Source organism: Lucilia sericata, unplaced genomic scaffold (assembly GCF_015586225.1).
Source record: "Lucilia sericata isolate MDLA Ls3-8-SP2 unplaced genomic scaffold, ASM1558622v1 Contig000626F_arrow, whole genome shotgun sequence".
NCBI lineage: Eukaryota > Metazoa > Arthropoda > Insecta > Diptera > Calliphoridae > Lucilia > Lucilia sericata.
This window is the reverse complement of record NW_023994632.1, coordinates 48972-70210: the sequence shown is the minus strand read 5'-3', so window position 1 is coordinate 70210 and position 21239 is coordinate 48972. Positions and strand designations below refer to the sequence as shown.

General features: G+C 31.7%; 1 protein-coding gene across 2 annotated transcripts; it reads right to left on the bottom strand.

Moving 5' to 3' along the window:
• Positions 1-1422: 1422 nt before the first annotated feature.
• On the bottom strand, positions 1423-11647 carry LOC119606823 (sodium-independent sulfate anion transporter). 2 transcript variants are annotated; one of them, XM_037960454.1, is made up of 9 exons: positions 5869-6029; positions 5483-5758; positions 5237-5407; positions 4947-5149; positions 4104-4440; positions 3873-4034; positions 3708-3808; positions 3449-3634; positions 1423-2517 (listed from the first exon to the last, which is right to left on the bottom strand). In XM_037960454.1, the coding sequence occupies exons 1-9, from the start codon at positions 5996-5998 to the stop codon at positions 2176-2178; spliced, it is 1908 nt and encodes a 635-aa protein (XP_037816382.1). In that variant the 5' UTR covers positions 5999-6029; the 3' UTR covers positions 1423-2175. The 2 variants fall into 2 exon arrangements, with proteins under 2 accessions (XP_037816382.1, XP_037816383.1); XM_037960455.1 differs by lacking the exon at positions 5869-6029 and adding an exon at positions 11432-11647 and having other exon boundaries at positions 1424-2517.
• Between the last annotated feature and the right edge of the window lie 9592 nt (positions 11648-21239).

Below are 21239 nucleotides of genomic sequence, written 5' to 3'. Positions count from 1 at the left end.
ATAGACTAGTCTACAGACTAGACTATAGACTAGACTACAGACTAGACTAGACTATAGACTTGATTATAGACTAGTCTATAGACTAGACAATAGACTAGACTATAGACTAGACAATAGACTAGACTATAGACTAGAGTATTGACTAGACACTGTAGACTACAGACATGACTATTGACTAGACACTGTAGACTAGACTATAGACTAGACTATAGACTAGACTATAGACTAGACTATAGACTAGACTATAGACTAGACTATAGACTAGACTATAGACTAGACTAGACTATAGACTAGACTATACTATAGACTAGACTATAGACTAGACTATAGACTAGACTACAGACTAGACTATAGACTAGACTATAGACTAGACTATAGACTAGACTATAGACTAGACTATAGACTAGACTATAGACTAGACTATAGACTAGACTATAGACTAGACTATAGACTAGACTATAGACTAGACTATAGACTAGACTATAGGCTCGACTATAGACTAGACTATAGACTCGACTATAGACTAGACTATAGACTAGACTATAGGCTCGACTATAGACTAGACTATAGACTCGACTATAGACTGGACTATAGACTCGACTATAGACTCGACTATAGACTAGACTATAGACTAGACTACAGACTAGACTACAGACTAGACTATAGACTAGACTATAGACTAGACTATACACTAGACAATAGACTAGACTATAGACTAGACTATAGAGTAGAATATAGAGTAGACTATAGACTAGACTATTGACTAGACTATTGACTAGACTATAGACTAGACTATAGACTAGGCTATAGACTACACTGTAGACTAGACTACAGACTAGACTAGTCTATAGACTAGACTATAAACTACACTATAGACTAGACTATAGAGTAGACTATATATAGTATATAGGTCTAGACGAGCCACTAGACTATATACTAGTGCATAAACTAGACTATGGACTAGAATATTGACTATACACTACGCTTTAGACTATACTAGACTATAGAGAGAGATGTAACTTTATATAAGAAAACCCAACCATAATAACTTGACCACAAGTTGTATAATTTTTTTTAACTAGGCCATATCAATTTTTTATGGATTGTTTCGTATTTTTGCTCATATCTCTGATATTTATGAACCGATTTTGCTGATAGCAAACTTCTCGAAAGCATGACTTATAAAACTTCCGAAGATTCCAATCTCTCAGATATCAAAGGTCTTCACAATACTGAATTTTAAGTACATGAGGACACATAAACTGACGAACATGGTTAAATTAATTAAGCTTTATATGAGGGGTCGGAAATAAAATTCTATAAATTACAATTAGGATGAATTAGTTCTGAATAGAATTCATTCTCGAACCTGGCCTTTGAAAAGTTCTTTTGGATGAAAAATACAACAACATTTATTTATTTTCATTCATAAAAACATAATTCTTTATTTATTCAAATTGTCAAGTTTTTCTTATAAATAATTATAATAATTTGAATTTCAAATTATTATTCCACATACACTTACATAGTTTTTATAATTGCCATAATAAATGCAAATTATTTATGAATTTAGAACTAAAAAAAAACTAACTTAATAATACTACAAATAACAATAAAATCACACATTATCAATGTCAATTAACTAGGAAAATAATTATATTAAAAAGCAACAACAAAAATGTCGAGTGTGAAATTTACAAAATAATACTACATACTATAATACTACAGTGTAGTATATTTACAATAACACTCTCTATTTTAATGACGCCGAACAAAAACAAAAATAATAACAAATAATTATAGCTGCTCTACAGCAAAACAAACAGCTTAAAATATTAGATAAATAAACTAAATATTTAATTAAAAAATTAAGTTGCGAGTTCATTTTAGACGGAATAATACACATGACTCTCTGTAATTAATAAAGATGCATGCAATATTGTAAGAGATAAAAATGGCACAGGAAGAAGAAGAAAACTACTTCATCCATTCATTAATATTTTCTCACAATACTGCCTGACCGAGAGAGAATGACAGCTATGACAACAAATGTGACAGTTTGCAACGTCATACGAAAATATTTGCAATAACGTTCAAAAACTGTTTACAATAATCTTTTTCGTCTTTTTGTTTAACAAAGTCTAGACTCTTTTTTGTAATAAATTTTCTTAAAATTTATGTCGTTGTACTTTCCTTATTTGGCATTAAATCATCCACTGTTATGGTGGTGTCATTTACAAATCTAATATTCGAATTAATGGGTAATAAACGTTGTTGTTTCAGACTCATTGACTGAAGAATCAACATGACTTCATTCTCTTTGAGATCTTTAGCTACTGCGTTGATCATTTCAACGAAAGTGGCATCGAAGAGCATAAAGCGTGAACAATCGACTACGATGGGAAAATCATTTCTATATAAAGAACAGGCGGCACGAATTTCGGTACGCAAGTGTTCCACACCGGCAAAGTAAATGTCAGTTTGTGGCTGGATGTAAACATATGTCATGCTGTCACACTGTAAAGAGAGACAGAAAGAATGATTTATAATTGTTGTACAGATAGATAGATAGATAGATAGATAGATAGATAGATAGATAGAATAGATAGATAGATAGATAGATAGATAGATAGATAGATAGATAGATAGATAGATAGATAGATAGATAGATAGATAGATAGATAGATAGATAGATAGATAGATAGATAGATAGATAGATAGATAGCTAGATAGATAGATAGATAGATAGATAGATAGATAGATAGATAGTGATAGATAGATAGATAGATAGATAGATAGATAGATAGATAGATAGATAGATAGATAGATAGATAGATAGATAGATAGATAGATAGATAGATAGATAGATAGATAGATAGATAGATAGATAGATAGATAGATAGATAGATAAGATAGATAGATAGATAGATAGATAGATAGATAGATAGATAGATAGATAGATAGATAGATAGATAGATAGATAGATAGATAGATAGATAGATAGATAGATGATAGATAGATATAGATAGATAGATAGATAGATAGATAGATAGATAGATAGATAGATAGATAGATAGATAGATAGATAGATAGATAGATAGATAGATAGATAGATAGATAGATAGATAGATAGATAGATAGATAGATAGTAGATAGATAGATAGATAGATAGATAGATAGATAGATAGATAGATAGATAGATAGATAGATAGATAGATAGATAGATAGATAGAGAGATAGATAGATAGATAGATAGATAGATAGATAGATAGATAGATAGATAGATAGATAGATAGATAGATAGATAGATAGATAGATAGATAGATAGATAGATAGATAGATAGATAGATAGATAGATAGATAGATAGATAGATAGATAGATAGATAGATAAATATATAGATAGATAGATAGGTCGATCGATCGATCGGTAATGCTTCTTAAGCTTACCTTTCTCAAGCCAACATCCAATTTTGGATTACCCAATCGTAGGAGTACAAATATCATGTTAACCACAATACCATACAAAAGACCCATTTCCACACCGGCCAATAAGCAAACCACCAAACAACCAGACCAGCTTAAGAAATCTTTTTTGTTGGTTTTCCACAGAGTTTTCAACGGTTCAAAATCGACCTTTAAAAAAATAAAATATTAAAAATAAATATATAAATTTGGAACCTATAAATTAATATAATTCCAAACATACCATAAATATAACAGCTGCTATAAGAACTGCTGACAAGGAGGATTTAGGAATATACTGGAAATAGGGCGTTAGAATAGATAAAGCCGAAAGCACGATAATGCCTGAAATTAAAATGAAAATAGTAAGTTTAAATGAATGCATAGTTTATAAATGGAAAAAACCTACCGGTATAAATACCCGCCATGGGAGTTCTCACACCACTAGCATTACTTACAGCTGATCTTGTAAAAGCACCACAAGTAGGCATGGCACTAAAGAACGAACCAGCCAAATTGCATAAACCAAGAGTTAACATTTCCTGAGAAGCATCCAATTGACCATCCTTAACTAATTTAGAAAAGGATTTTTATGAAATTATATTTATTTGCATTTTTAAAATCAAGTAGTATAACTTACCAAAAGCCTTAGCAATGGCCACATTAGCCAATACCGCCACTATGGGCACCACTATTATGGCACTACCCAATTCACGACAAATATCGGTAAAAACATAGGTTCTATTATTATGCTCAAAAGCAAAAGGTGGCAATTTGATGCTAGGCATGCCCGATTGAACTTTGGACGATAATGAAAATGGCACAGCCTGCAGAGAACTTTTATGTATCCACAAATAAGCTAAAAGACCACAGAAGAAAACTACGAGAGCATTACGGGAAATACTAATGTACCAGAGAATTTTCTTCAAACGTCGTGTTTTATCAGTTTGTTTTTTGAAATTGACGCTGGAAAGTTGCTGGAAGGGAAAAAAATTCATATTAGATATTTGTAACTCGGAGTCGAGAGTATACTTTTATGAAGGTTTGTACGACGTATTTACATAAACTAGCTTATAGGTTGAGACAAGTCGAATATTTTCGAATCGCGAACCTATCAAAGACGATATTTACCTCAATGAATATAAGAGATAAATATCTAAACAATAAAAGGCTTTTATGGGAGAAGATTCCTATAAATTCGCTGCAAATAAAGCCAAGATGTAGCCAGAGAAGGATCAGAATATGACAAACGTTAAATCTATGTTTGGAACCCAAAGTCCTACCGTATTTCGGAAGACTTAAAAAGCGGTTTTCGCTATATAACTTCTCAAATATGATGAAAAACAAGGTTTTTTAAACAGTTGTGATAATATAAATAGTTCGTAAAATTCATCAGGTAAGATTCCGCAGCTCAGACCTTTAAAAAAGTATACTCTGGTCCCTGGATTTCGACATTTTTCATGTAATTCTTAGTTTAACTTACTCTCAGAGATAGCAAAACAATTAAACAGATAATGCCAACGGTAGCATCAGGTATATTGATGCCCTCCCAAATTTGAATGGGCGAAGGTACTCCCTTGATGCGAATACCCAATAAATTCTTAAGTTGCACCAGAGCCACGATTAAAGCTGTACCCGTGGTGAAAGCTTTAGTAACGGGAGAGGGTATAAAACTCACAATAAAACCTTAAGGAAAATAAAAGAAAGAATTTCGGAAATAAATTTTATTCTAAAAAGCACTATTCTGAAAAATTCAGATTTGATTTAACTTACCTAATTGGAAGACCCCCATTAGAAACTCAACTAGACCCGCTAGAAAAGCTAAAACAATTACAAATTGTACCGGTTTATCGGAGCAATATTGTAAAACCAATAAAGCCATTAAACTGGTGGGACCAATGGACACTTGAGGTATGGTACCAAAGAAAACATAGATTATAGAGCCTGTGAAAAAAATAAATCATTAAAAAAATAATAAATCTCTACTTTCATTCTGAAAAATGATAAAAAAAATCTTACCTATAAATGCTGTATATAAACCATATTCGGATGACAAACCCGCCAAGGCAGCATAAGCAATACTCTGCGGTATAATGGTTAAACCCAAAGTAATGCCAGCAATTAAATCCGCTATAGCCTTCTCACGATCATACAAACGGATCCAGGTCAAAATGAAAACACGCCGGAAAAACCAATGAGGTTCTTTGGGTTTTGTATATTTATCATCGATAATATCGATATTCAAATCTGCACAATCACCATTTTTTAACGGATAATTATTGTCGTCATCTTTGGCTAAAATTATACAGAATATACATACACACAAATTTCATTAAATTATTTAATTAAATAATTATCATATTTGCTTAATTATTAAAAATTGTTCATAAGTTTCTAAATAGTACTTTTATATATTATAGCTATGGGTTCTCTATTGTCTTTAGCCGCATGTTCTTCAGTTTTATGTAAATCTAAATTTCGTTTAGTTTTCGTGCTGATTAATCTGCATAAATTATTTTTATTAAAAATTCGCATTGCGCACCGTAATATGTCTCTCACTGACAATAGTTAATTTCAGTTTAATTTTATTTAATTCTATTTGAGCTTCTGTTAGTTAACTTTTCTGTGTTATTATTAAACAATAATTAAATATTATTCTATTCCCCGAAATCTCTTCAGCAGACGTAAATTGAAATGTTTTTTTACTGTTTTTTTTATAAAAACAAAAAAAATAAAATAAATAAATCTGTCTGAAACAAAAACTTACTTTGCCTGCAGCAATTAGTTAGTGTTTAAAATACCGGGTGTTGAAAACTTAATTGGAGGAGTTAACAGAAAGAAAAGTTATTGCAAATGAATAGAAAGGTCAAGCCCAACTTTATGAAACCATTATAGCCTACACCACTTTAGCCGATTAGTATACCCCTTGAAGTATACTAATCGGCTTAGAATCGTTTTCTGAGTCGATTTAACTATGTTCGTCCGTCCGTCTGGCTGGGTGGCTGTCCATGTAAACCTTGTGAGCAAGGTACAGTTCGCAATTTTCAAAGAGTTTACAAAGAGTACCTAACTACTTGATGAAATACGAATACCACCTGGTTGCCTGGTTAGACGTTAGTGGGAATGACTGTTATCTGCATCTGGGAACAAACTAATTTTTAAAAATTTAAGAGATCAATACAGTTAGCAGGGAAACAATTAAACTATTCATTTAATTAAACGGTATTAGCATTAGTAAGCAGGTAAGTTTTATGAAACAAATATCCTACTTTTTCGGATTTAAACACAGTTACACAGATGTTTTATGATACATTAATAAGTTATTTTATCATACTGTTTGAAATGTTTTTTGCATAAAATAATATATAAATGGGTTTTCTAACAAACTCTTGATATCAACTAGGGTTCGAACCACTAACTTCTCGTTTAATAGACAGAAATTTTAACTGAAATTAATATCAATAATAGGCGTGATAAGGAGTAATTTTTAATTTCTCCTTATCATAACTCCTTAAAATATCCTAACAGAATCCAGTAACAGAATTTTTGTAACAAAATTATCGAGTACGCGAACAAACATAATGTCAATAACTATTTCATAATTTGCCTTTAAAACCCCTGTATTTAAAGGGAAATCCCCACTATATATTTAATATGTGAATTTATCTGTATAATTCACAAGTAATTACAATGTTCTACGCAAAAAACGAATAAGAAAATATAGTCAGACATGGCCGACCATATAATGATACCCTACAATAGTTATGAGTATATTTTAAAAATGATTTATTTTTTTATAAAAAAAAAACCAATTATAGTGATTTTTACATTAATTCCGATATGTATATCTAGAAGGAACTATAGACGAGGTGCCACGCCCACATACAAAATAAGTATTAAACAAAAATGGCCAGCCTAGCTATAGTGGGTGCGACAACTCCCATATAAAGAATATTTTAAATTTTTATCTCAACCTTCGGTTAGCGTTTGACCGGTGGATATTCAGCTGGTTAAAATAATTTTTGTTTAAAAACTGTCAATCTATCGTTTCGGTAAAAAATAACCAGACAATGAGAAAATGGGGCTTAGAGTTTTAAAAATTTAGTGTGCATAGCATTTAAGACAATAAATGGGTGGACTATCAATAGGGGACCTCCATAGGAATTGTATACAAAAATTCATTTATCTGGGAAACTATTAGAACTAGAATCTTCAAATTTTGCACGAACAGCTTTAACATTCACATATGGGGGAAAATGGACTGACTAGAAATAGGGGCATGGTACCTCCTATATAAGGAAAATCTTAAATTATATCTGAGTTCTCAAATTTTGTCGGAATCACTATAGTGAGTATTTATGACAAAAAATGGGCGCACTATCAATAGGGGGCATGACACAACAAATATGAATTTAATACATAAATATGTTTATCTGGCAAACTATTAAATACAAAAATTCGTATATCTGAGAAACTATTAGAGCTAAAATACTCAAATTTTGCAGGAACAATTTTGAAATCCATGGGCGTTTCAGTATTCATATGCTGAAATACAAAAATTCTTACATATATCTGAGAAACTATTAGAAGTAAAATCATCATTGAGTTCCATTTGAAAGTTTGGAACAAAATAATTGAACTTGCAATAAGAGGCATGGCACCTTCCATACAAATAAAAAAAAAATCATCACAAACAGCTTTGACATCCACTTGAACATTTGGGAAAAAAATGGGCGGACTTTCAATATAATGCAAAATTCGTATATCTGGAAACTATTAGAGTTAGAATCTTCTAATTTTGCCTGCAATTTGTTCAAATAAGGTTCGATCATTACGAAAATCTGTAGTGTTACTTACATAGGCTTATATGAGCTAAAATGAGCCAAATCGGAAGGTCCGGTTGTGTGGGATCTTGGTGACATAATGTATCGATTTCAACAATTTTGAATAGGCTTAAACCATACGTCTAACAGTTGAATGAACATGTCTTAATCGAACCGATTTCAATAATTTTCTCAGTCGGCCTTTAAGATGAATGTAAAACCAATATTTTTATGCGTTACAAGCATCAGCACAAATGCATGATAAAGTATATTCGGCCATGACGGACCATATGATGCACGTGGGACTATGCGAAATAGTGGACCGATTTCAATCATTTTCAATAGGCTTGGGTCAAACGATGTAGTATGATTAATTATGATCCTGTACCGATTCTTATAATATAAGGTGAATAAAAAACAAACATCAGTACAAACACATAATACCCACCACTAGAGTGATGTATATTTTGTAAAAAAAATATGTTTGAAATTTCGAAGGCCTTTTTTGATCGATTGATCTTTTAAATATTGAAGAGTAAAAGTCGCCAGCCCTTTTCACACGAGCACACAAGTAATATGATCTGTCAAAATTTTGTGTGGAAGAGAACGGATAGGATCGTATAAACCCAATATGTAATGAAACCATCACACATTGAGAGAAAATACGGATGGAAAATTTGACAGTCGTATGGCTCTCTTCATTCAAAAACAAGCAAGTCGCACTAGATCAGGGATGTATTTTTATGTAAACACATACAAAAAAAGTGAAACAGCTGTTTCCATCTTACTTTGTTATTGTTTTATACCAATCATACGACTTTTATTCTCTTTTTTGTCAAACGGATGGAATTTCATTTTACTATTTCATTAGACTTGTCGTACGTAAAGCCTGATCGTCTGAAGGGACCTTAAGTATTTTTTTAAATGTAGCACAGTGTAATTCATTCGAATACTATGTTTAATTATATATATGTTTAATTATTCAATTAACACAATTGTTTTGCATTCTGTTGATTTTTCCAAAAAAAAAAAAAAAAAAATCCCAATTCGAAAAGATTTCTACTGATGTATGAAAATCTAACTTTCAATTTCAAACTGTGTGATAATAGAGAACAAAATTTTAACATATATTCTTTATTTTCTGACTCAAATTAAATTTATTTATTCAATTTGTAAGCGCTCATACGAATCTATTTTTATATCTATTTCAGTGTTTTCTTAATTTATTTGCAAAAATTATTTTCTTTAGAATCTTAATAAAAGAATTAGACTTGTGAAATGTAAATATTATTATTATTTATTTATGTATATAATTTGTCATTCCTAGCGCCGTGGCGTATTCATAAATAAATTTTATTTGTTTACGTTTTAGATATGATTTTATTTTATCATAATATTCGGGGGTTTAGTTTATAAATTAAAATAAAAGTTAATCTTAAAATTTTGTTTTTATAACGACTTCCATATATATTGCAAACAAATATTTACTCATCTTTACTATAAAATCATGTTTTTTTATATCCGAAACCTAGTCCATAACTGGATGTGGGTCCCTTATAAAATGCACGTTCTAAAACTCGTACAAATTACTTTAACTAATAATATAAAAACAACGTAATTTTCTTATCTTATGCAGAAAATCGAATAAATAAGACTCCAAGGGTCTTAAATTCCTGCTCACAAACGTTCCAGGAAATGAAACACTGCTTTCATAACACCTAAGGTTTGTGTATTGTATTGTCTGTTGGGAATAGTCTAGTCTATAGCCTAGTCTATAGTAGTCTAGTCTATAGTCTAGTCTATAGTCTAGTCTATAGTCTAGTCTAGTAGTCTAGTCTATAGTCTAGTCTATAGTCTAGTCTATAGTCTAGTCTATAGTCTAGTCTATAGTCTAGTCTATAGTCTAGTCTATAGTCTAGTCTATAGTCTAGTCTATAGTCTAGTCTATAGTCTAGTCTATAGTCTAGTCTATAGTCTAGTCTATAGTCTAGTCTATAGTCTAGTCTATAGTCTAGTCTATAGTCTAGTCTAGTCTATAGTCTAGTCTATAGTCTAGTCTAGTCTAGTCTAGTCTATAGTCTAGTCTATAGTCTAGTCTAGTCTATAGTCTAGTCTATAGTCTAGTCTATAGTCTAGTCTATAGTCTAGTCTATAGTCTAGTCTATAGTCTAGTCTATAGTCTAGTCTATAGTCTAGTCTATAGTCTAGTCTATAGTCTACTCTATAGTCTAGTCTCTATATTTAAAATTTTCCCTAAATTATTTGAAGTGCAATGGGTTCCTGGGAAATAAATTTACAACCAATGCCGAATTAATGGATCGTTCTTGAACAAAACTGTTTTATAATATTAAATTGCCCAGCCGCAGTATTGAAAGTGATCGTGGAATTGACAAAATAACCCGATAACGACATTTAAGGGGTAAGGGCTCTTTTAGCGATAACGATAGGTTGGTGGTTATGGTGGCGAATCTTGAAATATTTGTATTTGTTAGTTCCTGACAAGAATCGATAAACGTTATATCTTTGGACTGAAATTCAAAACAAAGTATACTTTTTTAAAGAATTAAGTAACATTTAAAACAAATCTTAGAATTTCTCTATCACTTTAGGTTTTCCAGATATCGTGTGTGAGGATTGAAAAACCCCCGCTTTTTGATCATATTTGAGACGTAATTAAAAATAAAGTAGTTAAAAATAAAGTTTTGTCAATTTATGGTTGTTTCAAGCTTTACGTTAAAACATCTGGAAGAAGAATTTCTCTGTCACATCAAGTTTTCAGATATCGTGTCGTGAGGATTGAAAACCCCCCGTTTTTTAATCACATTTGAGACGAAATATCAGCGTGAAGGCGAAATATAATTAAAAATACTGATTTTGTCAATGTATAGAGTTCTTTTAAGCTTTAGGTTAAAATATCTCGAAGAAGAAAGTAGATTTAACAGATGTTAAACCTTTATTTTAAAGTCGATAGATTGGACTGTATAAATTTATAAAACTTCGCGCTTTTCTAATGCATCATAATATTAGCTCGTTACAAAATATAGTTCTACATAACTGGATCTTTAGTGATAGTTTTTACATTTAATATTATGATTTGTCACTTTATTATATTATAAAGGTTATTTTAAAACTCGTCGAAACCCACCTTCAAATTTTAAATTATTAATATTTTTCATTATTAATTTTTTTCCAAAACTAAAACACTTTTAATTTTTATTTATTTATTATAACTTCCTTGACTAATATCTAATACCATGGACGACATTAAAAAGATTTTTACTTTTATCTATTTTTTTATTAAATTCGTTTTTCAAAAAAATGGATCAGACCGCTGAGAAACGCGTTTGAATGAAAACTGTCAAAAAAATTATACGCTGTCGTGATATTAAATAAAAAATACATACATGTAGATCAAAATTATGCGATTAATATTTATTTTTTTAATTCTTGACATTTTCTTTTGTGCCATTCTCTGTCTCCAACGATAACAACAACAACAACAACAGAACAACTGCGATAATGCGAATGAATATCAGTTGATTCCGAGATGAAATCAAAGTGACTGAGGGATGTGATAATATTGTGATATAATTAGCAAAAAAATCAAGTACTTAAGTAAATAAATAAAAGATAATCAGATTTGTTTAGCATGTAATTATGAATGAATGTTGTATATCCCCAATTACGAGCGAACGTCTATCGTCATACGACATTAACCTACAAGGAATTAGAACATTATTTAAGTTTTTATGAAGTCGGTCTGCGAAGTAATTTTTAAATCAAAAAAACATTTATTCTAGTCTATAGTCTAGCCTATAGTCTAGTCTATAGTCTAGTCTATAGTTTAGTCTATAGACTAGTCTATAGTCTAGTCTATAGTCTAGTCTAGTCTATAGTTTAGTCTAGTCTATAGTCTAGTCTAAAGTCTAGTCTATAGTCTAGTCTATAGTCTAGTCTATAGTCTAGTCTATAGTCTAGTCTATAGTTTAGTCTATAGTCTAGTTTAGTCTATAGTCTAGTCTAGTCTAGTCTATAGTTTAGTCTATAGTTTAGTCTAGTCTAGTCTATAGTTTAGTCTATAGTTTAGTCTATAGTCTAGTCTATAGTCTATAGTCTAGTCTATGTAGAAATGTATTTCTATGTTGAAAGTTTTATTTCAGAATGAATAATTTATAAATATTTTTTCATACAATATTTCAAAAACCTACTTATACAAAATTCAATCAATATTTAACAAAGTATATAAAAACAAGTTTGTATTAACAATATTCCTATACCCTTCCTTAATACAACTTCAACAAATTTCTAAATTTTGAAAATTTAATATAGGACAGAGGTTTTGTCAATATGTCTGCTTGCATTTCATCTGTAGGGCAATATAATAATTTCAAAATATTTTTATTTTTAAGATCTCGTACAAAATGATATTTGGTATCCACATGTTTTGTTCTTTTGCTGAATTTTTCGGAACCAACTAACTTTAGCAACTTTGGTTATCTTTAAAAATTGTAGTAGGTTCGTGGAGTTTAATACAAAAATCTTCAACGAGTTTTCTTAACCATATCGTTTCCTGTGTTGCTTCAGCTAGCACTATGTATTCGGCTTCTGTAGACGATAGTGATACACACTGTTGTTTGTGACATGACCAGCTTACACAACCACCATTATATTTAAAAACGTAACCGCTAAAGGATTTTCTGTCGATTCGGTTTTGTGCCCAATCAGCATCTACATAACCAACAAGTCCTTCACATCTACTACCTCCGAGTTTTAATTTCAAACATTTTGTTCCATTTAGGTATTTTATTAATCTTTTCAACTCCGTCCAATCTTTTTCAGCTGGCTGACTGACATGCTGACTTAATATGGAAACGGCTGCTGAAATATCTGGACGGCTATTTACTGAAAGGTATATTAGACATCCAATTAGCTCTTGATATTTTTCGTTGTTTTCCATAAATAAAAAATCTTTCCGATCTAATGCAATATAGTCGACATCCATTGGTATTTTAGAAACTTTGCTTTCTTGTAAACCAGCTCTTGAAACAATTGAATCAACGTATTGACTTTGATGAATATTATAAAAACCATCATCCGCCCGCTCAATTTTGACACCAAGATAAAAATGTACATCTCCAAGTTTTGTATGTTCAAAATTGTTCTGAAGTATCGTTTCAACGATTTTAAAATGTTCATCAGCTTTGGCTGTTACCAAAATGTCATCTACGTAGACAAGTATGAAAATGAATTCATTATTAATTTGCATTTTTAATAAACATGGATCTGCATTTCCTTGAACAAACCCTTCCTGTTTGAGTACCTCAAACAGTTTTGTGTTCCAGCATCGCGCTGCTTGTTTAAGGCCATACAAACTTTTTTGTAGTTTACATACCATTTTATCTTTTCTATTATTTGTTACTTCATATCCAACTGGTTGCCGCATGTACATATATTTATTCATCAAGTTCTCCGTTTAGAAACGCAGTTTTTATGTCGTAGTGTTTGACGTTCTAATTTTTAGAACCAGCAATTGTTAGAAACATTTTCAATGTAGACTGTCTGACGACAGGAGCAAAAACTTCGTCATAATCCACACCGTACTTTTGGCTAAAGCCCTGCGCAACCAATCGAGCTTTGTATTTTAAAATTTCGCCATCTGAACCACGTTTTATTTTGTAAATCCACTTGCATCCAATGGCTTTTCGTCCCTCGGGCAATGGTACTACCTTCCAAGTTTTGTTGTTTTCTAATGATTTCATTTCCTCATTCATAGCTTCTACCAATTTTTCCTTTTCGTCACATTCTATGGCTTGTTTGTATGTACTGGGTTCAACGTTTTTTATTAAATTTACGTACCTCTTTGGCAATACACCCAAATTCGAACGATTAGATCTTCTCAAATTAACTTGTGGGTCTGAAATAAGTTCTACATCATTAGATTCGCTAGTATTTGAAATTACCGTTAAATCGTTTGAATCACTGGAACCATTAATAGTATCTTCATCTTCAGATTGTACTGCAAACTCTTCATCTACTGAGAAATAATCTTCATTGTTAGAGGTTGAACTTTCGTGATATTGAATTAGTGTGTCTGAATTGTTGCCGTTTAAATTTACTTCAACTTCTTCTGAATTCGATTGTACCATTTCGATTTTTCTCGAAGTAGATTTAAGTATTTTGTAATCTCGGCTTATTACAATCTTTAAATTCGTAAGATTCAAAAAACGTAACGCTTTTGACTCTTCGGAATATCCCACGAATATCAATACTTCAGTTTTCTGATCCAATTTTTTACGTTTTTGCGCTGGTATAAGTACATGTGCTTCAGAACCAAAAACTTCAAATTGGTTTACATCAACCTTCTTATTTTCTCATAACTCAAAGGGAATGTTTTTGTTAGACCTTGTCGTAATTCGTTTTTGAACGAAGTTTGCTGTTACCACTGCTTCTCCCCAAAAAATGTTTGGTAAATTCGCATCCGCTGGCATACACCTTACCATCTCAACCAAATACCGATTTCTCCTCTCTGTCACTCCATTTTGTTGCGGAGTGTATGGCGCGGTTAGATGTTGTTGTGTACCTATGCTTTTTAGAAACTGTTTAACATTGTCTCCAAGGTATTCACCTCCACGATCTGAACGTAATATTTTAGGAATTTTATTAAATTTGGTTTCAACATAATGAAAATATTCTTTTAGTTTCATAAAAACATCACTCTTATTTTTCAATAAGTATATTACGCAATATCGGCTAAAATCGTCGATAAAAGTAACGAAATATCGATAACCACTTGGAGTAGACACATTCATCACGGCCACATCTGTATGTACCAGATCAAGTAAAGCTTTTGACTGCTCACCTGATTTATTTGGAAATGACTTTCGAGACATCTTACCACTGAGACATATTTCACATTCTCCATTATTTCCGCATTCATTTAACTTAATATTTGCATCCTTCAAGATATTCTTTACAGCATTTACATCTCTATGACCCATCTTGCGATGCCATTCATGTATGCATCCATTGTGTTTGTCATTGTTTATTAAATTGACTTCATTATGCTTCACCCTTAGTCTGTATAGATCTTTCACCAAATCACCAATCGCCACAATAACGTTATTTTTTAAAATTTTGCATATTTTATTATAAAAATATACACCGTAACCTTTTTCAGCCAACTTTTTCACTGATAAAAGATTACATTCAATCGATGGAACGTAAAGAACCTCTTTGATAAAAATTCTTTCGGTTGAATTATCTTCTTTTATTACTTCGATATAACCCGAACCTTTACCTTGCGAATTGATTTGGTAACCATTTGCCACATTTACCGACTCAATATGATTTTCATCCAGACTCGTAAAGAAATGTTTTTGATTAGATATGTGACATGTAGCCCCAGAGTCTAAAAACCAGTCCTTTTTACCACATTTACCAAGCCAAAAACAATGCTCTTGAATGCTTTGTTTTGCCTTTGAATTTCCAGCCACGTTTATTTTATTCTTCTTAGCCAAGGCTTCTTTATAAATTCTACAGTCCTTCTTAAAATGACCTGCTTTATCACAGTAGAAACACTTCTTGGAATAGTTGTGTCGTTCTTTCTTCTGGTTTACCTTTTGAACTTTCAACACCGATGTGTCTGATGATGACCTCTTATGAACCTTACGAGTTGCTTCTTCCATCAACTTTCCTTTGACAAAGTTAAAATTTAGATGGTCATCGCTACGAGCTTCTAAAGCAACAATAAGTGGATCATATGTATCTGGAAGGCTTCTCAATAACATAGCTACCGCCCACGAATCGCTTAGTGGGTCACCCATGACAGCTAATTGATCTATGTAGGATATCATCTCATTAATGTGAGCTTCCATTTTTTCATCATCTGTCAGTTGCATCTTGCATATGGTCTTCATTATATGTACCCTTGTACTTAAAGATGGTTTCTCATAATGATCTTGCAAATTTTTCCAATAATTCAAAGCATTTTCCGAATTCTTGAAATGTATTAATTGTGCATCTTCCACCATGAGACCAATACATGCCTTTGCCTGTCCGTCTCTCTTTATCCAGTTAGCATCCGGTACTGCGGGTTTAGGTTTTGAAACAACATCACACAGATCTTCTTTAATTAAAATTAATTCCATTTTAATCTTCCAATCTGAATAATTGGCTCCATTGAGCTTTGTGACGGTTGATTTAATTTCTTCTCTTGAAAACATTTCTAAATTTTTAATAGCCCATAACCTGTAGAAATGTATTTCTATGTTGAAAGTTTTATTTCAGAATGAATAATTTATAAATATTTTTTCATACAATATTTCAAAAACCTACTTATAGAAAATTTACAAAATTCAATCAATATTTAACAAAGTATATAAAAACAAGTTTGTATTAACAATATTCCTATAGTCTAGTCTATAGTCTAGTCTATTGCCTAGTCTATAGTCTAGTCTATAGCCTAGTCTATAGTCTAGTCTATAGTCTAGTCTATAGTCTAGTCTATAGTCTAGTCTATAGTCTAGTCTATAGTCTAGTCTATAGTCTAGTCTATAGTCTAGTCTATAGTCTAGTCTATAGTCTAGTCTATAGTCTAGTCTATAGTCTAGTCTATAGTCTAGTCTATAGTCTAGTCTATAGTCTAGTCTATAGTCTAGTCTATAGTATAGTCTATAGTCTAGTCTATAGTCTAGTCTATAGTATAGTCTATAGTCTAGTCTATAGTCTAGTCTATAGTCTAGTCTATAGTCTAGTCTATAGTCTAGTCTAGTCTATAGTCTAGTCTATAGTCTAGTCTATAGTCTAGTCTATAGTCTAGTCTATAGTCTAGTCTAGTATAGTCTAGTCTATAGTCTAGTCTATAGTCTAGTCTATAGTCTAGTCTATAGTCTAGTCTATAGTCTAGTCTATAGTCTAGTCTATAGTCTAGTCTATAGTCTAGTCTATAGTCTAGTCTATAGTCTAGTCTATAGTCTAGTCTATAGTCTAGTCTATAGTCTAGTCTATTAGTCTAGTCTATAGTCTAGTCTATAGTCTAGTCTATAGTCTAGTCTATAGTCTAGTCTAGTCTAGTCTAGTCTATAGTCTAGTCTATAGTCTAGTCTATAGTCTAGTCTATAGTCTAGTCTATAGTCTAGTCTATAGTCTAGTCTATTCAGTCTAGTCTATAGTCTAGTCTATAGTCTAGTCTATAGTCTAGTCTATAGTCTAGTCTATAGTCTAGTCTATAGTCTAGTCTATAGTCTAGTCTATAGTCTAGTCTATAGTCTAGTCTATAGTCTAGTTCTAGTCTAGTATAGTCTAGTCTATAGTCTAGTCTATAGTCTAGTCTATAGTCTAGTCTATAGTCTAGTCTATAGTCTAGTCTATAGTCTAGTCTATAGTCTAGTCTATAGTCTAGTCTATAGTCTAGTCTATAGTCTAGTCTATAGTCTAGTCTATAGTCTAGTCTATAGTCTAGTCTATAGTCTAGTCTATAGTCTAGTCTATAGTCTAGTCTATAGTCTAGTCTATAGTCTAGTCTATAGTCTAGTCTATAGTCTAGTCTAGTAGGCTAATCTAGTCTAGTCTATAGTCTTGTCTATAGGCTAGTCTAGTCTATAGTCTTGTCTATAGGCTAGTCTATAGTCTAGTCTATAGTCTAGTCTATAGTCTAGTCCATAGTCTAGTCTATATATATATATGTATGTATGTTACATAAAATCCGAAGAAATACACCTAGGCCATCCGGTCTGTTGTGCGCTCATTTCCCAGCACCTCTGGTGGGAATCTTACTCTCCAGTTATTAAATAAAATATAATTACAAATTTAACAAATTTTCAGAAATTTTTTTACAAACTGCCTTCGCAATTTTGATAAATTCATTTTAATCGTTTGTTTATAGTAGTAATGACGATTCTAAAACGATTGCTGTTCGTATTTGATAACAATATGTCCGCAAATACATCGTTTTTAATATACACACCTCTAAATTCTTCATTCTTTTCTAAATTTATAAAAATTTTTCATTTTTTCTAAGTATTTATTTCTTCATTATCAAAGTGGGAAACTGCGACACTGAGCGTGTGATCGGCACAAAAATATTTGTTATGTAAACAGATGTTAGAAGAAATACATAAGTACAGAATTTTAACCCCCATTTACAATAACAAATTGACTACACTTGGGTGATAGCATAATTAAATTAATTCATAAAATAAATATTTAAACATTTTTATGTTTAGTCATTGTGATTGGTGATTTACTTAAACGCTAACTTTCGATCAAGATGTTTTATTAAAAGTTCAATAAAACATTTTGGTAAAATTTTTGTAAAATTGATTTTTTAAAGGAAAAGGAAGTTTTCTGTTAGATCGTTCTGAAAAATAAATATTCGACCTAGAGAAAGTTGAACCGCTTGTCCGTACCATTATCATAACAGTTTCTTAATTATCTGAGGAGCCAGTGTAATTACTTAGATAAATATTTTCTTCTTTGATCTGTGTTGATTTTACTAATTAATATGTATGTATATAGCTTCTATGATTAAGATTAATTTGAAGCGTATAACTAGATTGACACAAGTTATTACTGGATTTGAGAATACAAAAATATATTTTTTCAAGGAATTGAATTTTAAGATAAAAATTATTATTAAAGTAAACAGTTTGCAAAAATATTATGAGATTATTAAAATAAACAATGCAATTTCTTTAAGATTTAATAGAATTTTTAATAACACGATGTGAGAAAATTACGAAAACTGCGTTTTATACAATTTATAGAGAATAGATTACGTTACATTATTTAGAACTGTTTATATAAGCACATGAATATCAGGATTTATATATAAATGAATTTTAATTTGTTGCTGGACCTCTTTTAATTCTTTCTTTAACACGATTTCTATAATAACAAAACACAAAAATTCGAAGAAATAAACTAAGGCTTCCCTCGGTATTGTGGGAATTGGATTAACAATTTCCGGTCTTTCTATTACCTACCAGAGAACTAATAGATGCTTTAGAGACAAATCTTAGGTATGAAGTTTGTATCAAAATATATGAATATATACTTAGCTTAAGCACCCTCCACGGTAGTAAATTTAAACATTTTGACAAACATGTATGTTCAATCCGTGTGAGCTAAAAGTGTCAAAATCATTCTCTAATTCGAGAAGGTTTTATTTAGAGTCTTGTAATACTCGATTTCTTCTCGGGAACGTATCGTTGTTGTCGAATTCTAGGATTTATAAATGCTTAATTCATTACATGGAATACACGAAACAGGAGGTACTGTTGTTGTTTTATTCCTTAATATGTGGAACATTCGTTTCCCCGATAACTTACATTATAGTAGTAGCAAGCTTAATAAATGATTTTAATCAGGGATGAAAAACTCAAATTTTAAAAAAAGTACTAATTTATAACAAAAATAGTACTTTTCAGGATTTAAAGTACTTAAATAATTTTCGGCTAAACTAGGCTAAACTAGGATATACTAGACGAGACTATAGACTAGACCATATACTAGACTATATACTAGACTAGAGACCATAATGTAGACTAGACTATAGACTAGAATATTGACTAGACTATAGACTAGGCTATAGATTAGACTACACTATATGATAGAGTATATACTAGACTATAGACTGGACTATTGACTAGTGTATAGACTAGACTATAGACTAGGTCAAATCCGAAGAAATACACCTAGGCCACTATCGGGTCTGTTGTGCGCTCCTTATCATGAAAAAAAGGGAACTGAATGAATTAATTTTCAGTGTTCATAATCTCAGTTTCCTGAACGTAATTCCTAAGAATCTTCCAATCAGTGTTAGTCAGGAATGTTATTTCCGAAATAACATCACTTCCCAGATATTTGGATCTAACTTCGTCGAATGCCTGGCAGTGGCAAAGAAAGTGCTCTAGAGTTTCACTGTCCTCTCCACATGCTCTACATTCGTCTGAATCCGCACGTCCAATTTTGCATAGATGTGCTCGTAATCCTGTGTGTCCACTCAGAATACGTACCCTCATACTAACTTCAGACTTGCTCATTTTGAGGAGATTTTTCGTCTTGCTCTCATCAGGGTTTCCCCATAGGATCTTCGTGGTGCTACCCACTGTTTCATTATTCCAAGAGGCCTTATGGGATTTTTTCACCCATATTTTTAGTTCAGCTTTTGTTGCGTCGAATGGTTTCGCGTTTGTCAGGTTAACTGCCTCGAGCTCCCTACCTTTTAAAGCTATTACATTCGCCCTTTCGTTACCGACTACTCCCGAGAGGGCTGGTACCCATATGATGTGAACCTTACCTCTGGGAGAGTATTCAGTTAAAGCTTTCTTACAATCCAATTTAATTCTATCGCCTGATATCGCCCTAATTGCCTTCTGGCTATCGGTAAATATATTAAGCGCTGTGGGCGCCATATTTATTCTAATCCAATTTACGCATTCCGTTATTGCTCGTACTTCTGCCTGGAAGCTTGAGACTATAGACTAGACTATAGACTAGGCTATAGACAATACTATAGACTATTCTATAGAATAGACTAGACTATAGAATAGACTGCAGCCTAGACTATAGAATAGACTATAGAATAGACTATAGAATAGACTATACTATACCCTAGACTATGCACTAGACTATAGACTAGATTGTAGACCAGACTATAAACTAGACTATAGATTAGAAAATGTGTAGAATAGACTTCATACTGGTCTAAGTCTTGAGTACTATAATGTGGACTACTTATCAAAAGTTTATATGTTAGAAAAGTACCAAAAATGTCGTGGGGTTACCGTGGTGTTTATGCCCTACACCACAATAGTGAGGAGGGTATTATGCGTTTGTGCTCATGTTTCTAACACCCGAAAATATTGGTCCATCACCCACCTTAAAGTATACCAATCGACTCAGAATCACTTTCTAAAGCCGTCAGTCCATTAATTAAAAGATGGGCTCATTTG

Bases quoted from the DNA above. Each gene is read 5' to 3' on its own strand.
- LOC119606823 (XM_037960454.1), bottom strand. From the start codon at position 5,998: ATGCGAATTTTTAATAAAAATAATTTATGCAGATTAATCAGCACGAAA. The intron at 5,759-5,868 runs GTACTATTTAGA...GTATAATTTTAG, and splicing joins CATAGCTATAATATATAAAA to CCAAAGATGACGACAATAAT. The intron at 5,150-5,236 runs GTAAGTTAAATC...ATTTTCCTTAAG, and splicing joins AATGGGGGTCTTCCAATTAG to GTTTTATTGTGAGTTTTATA.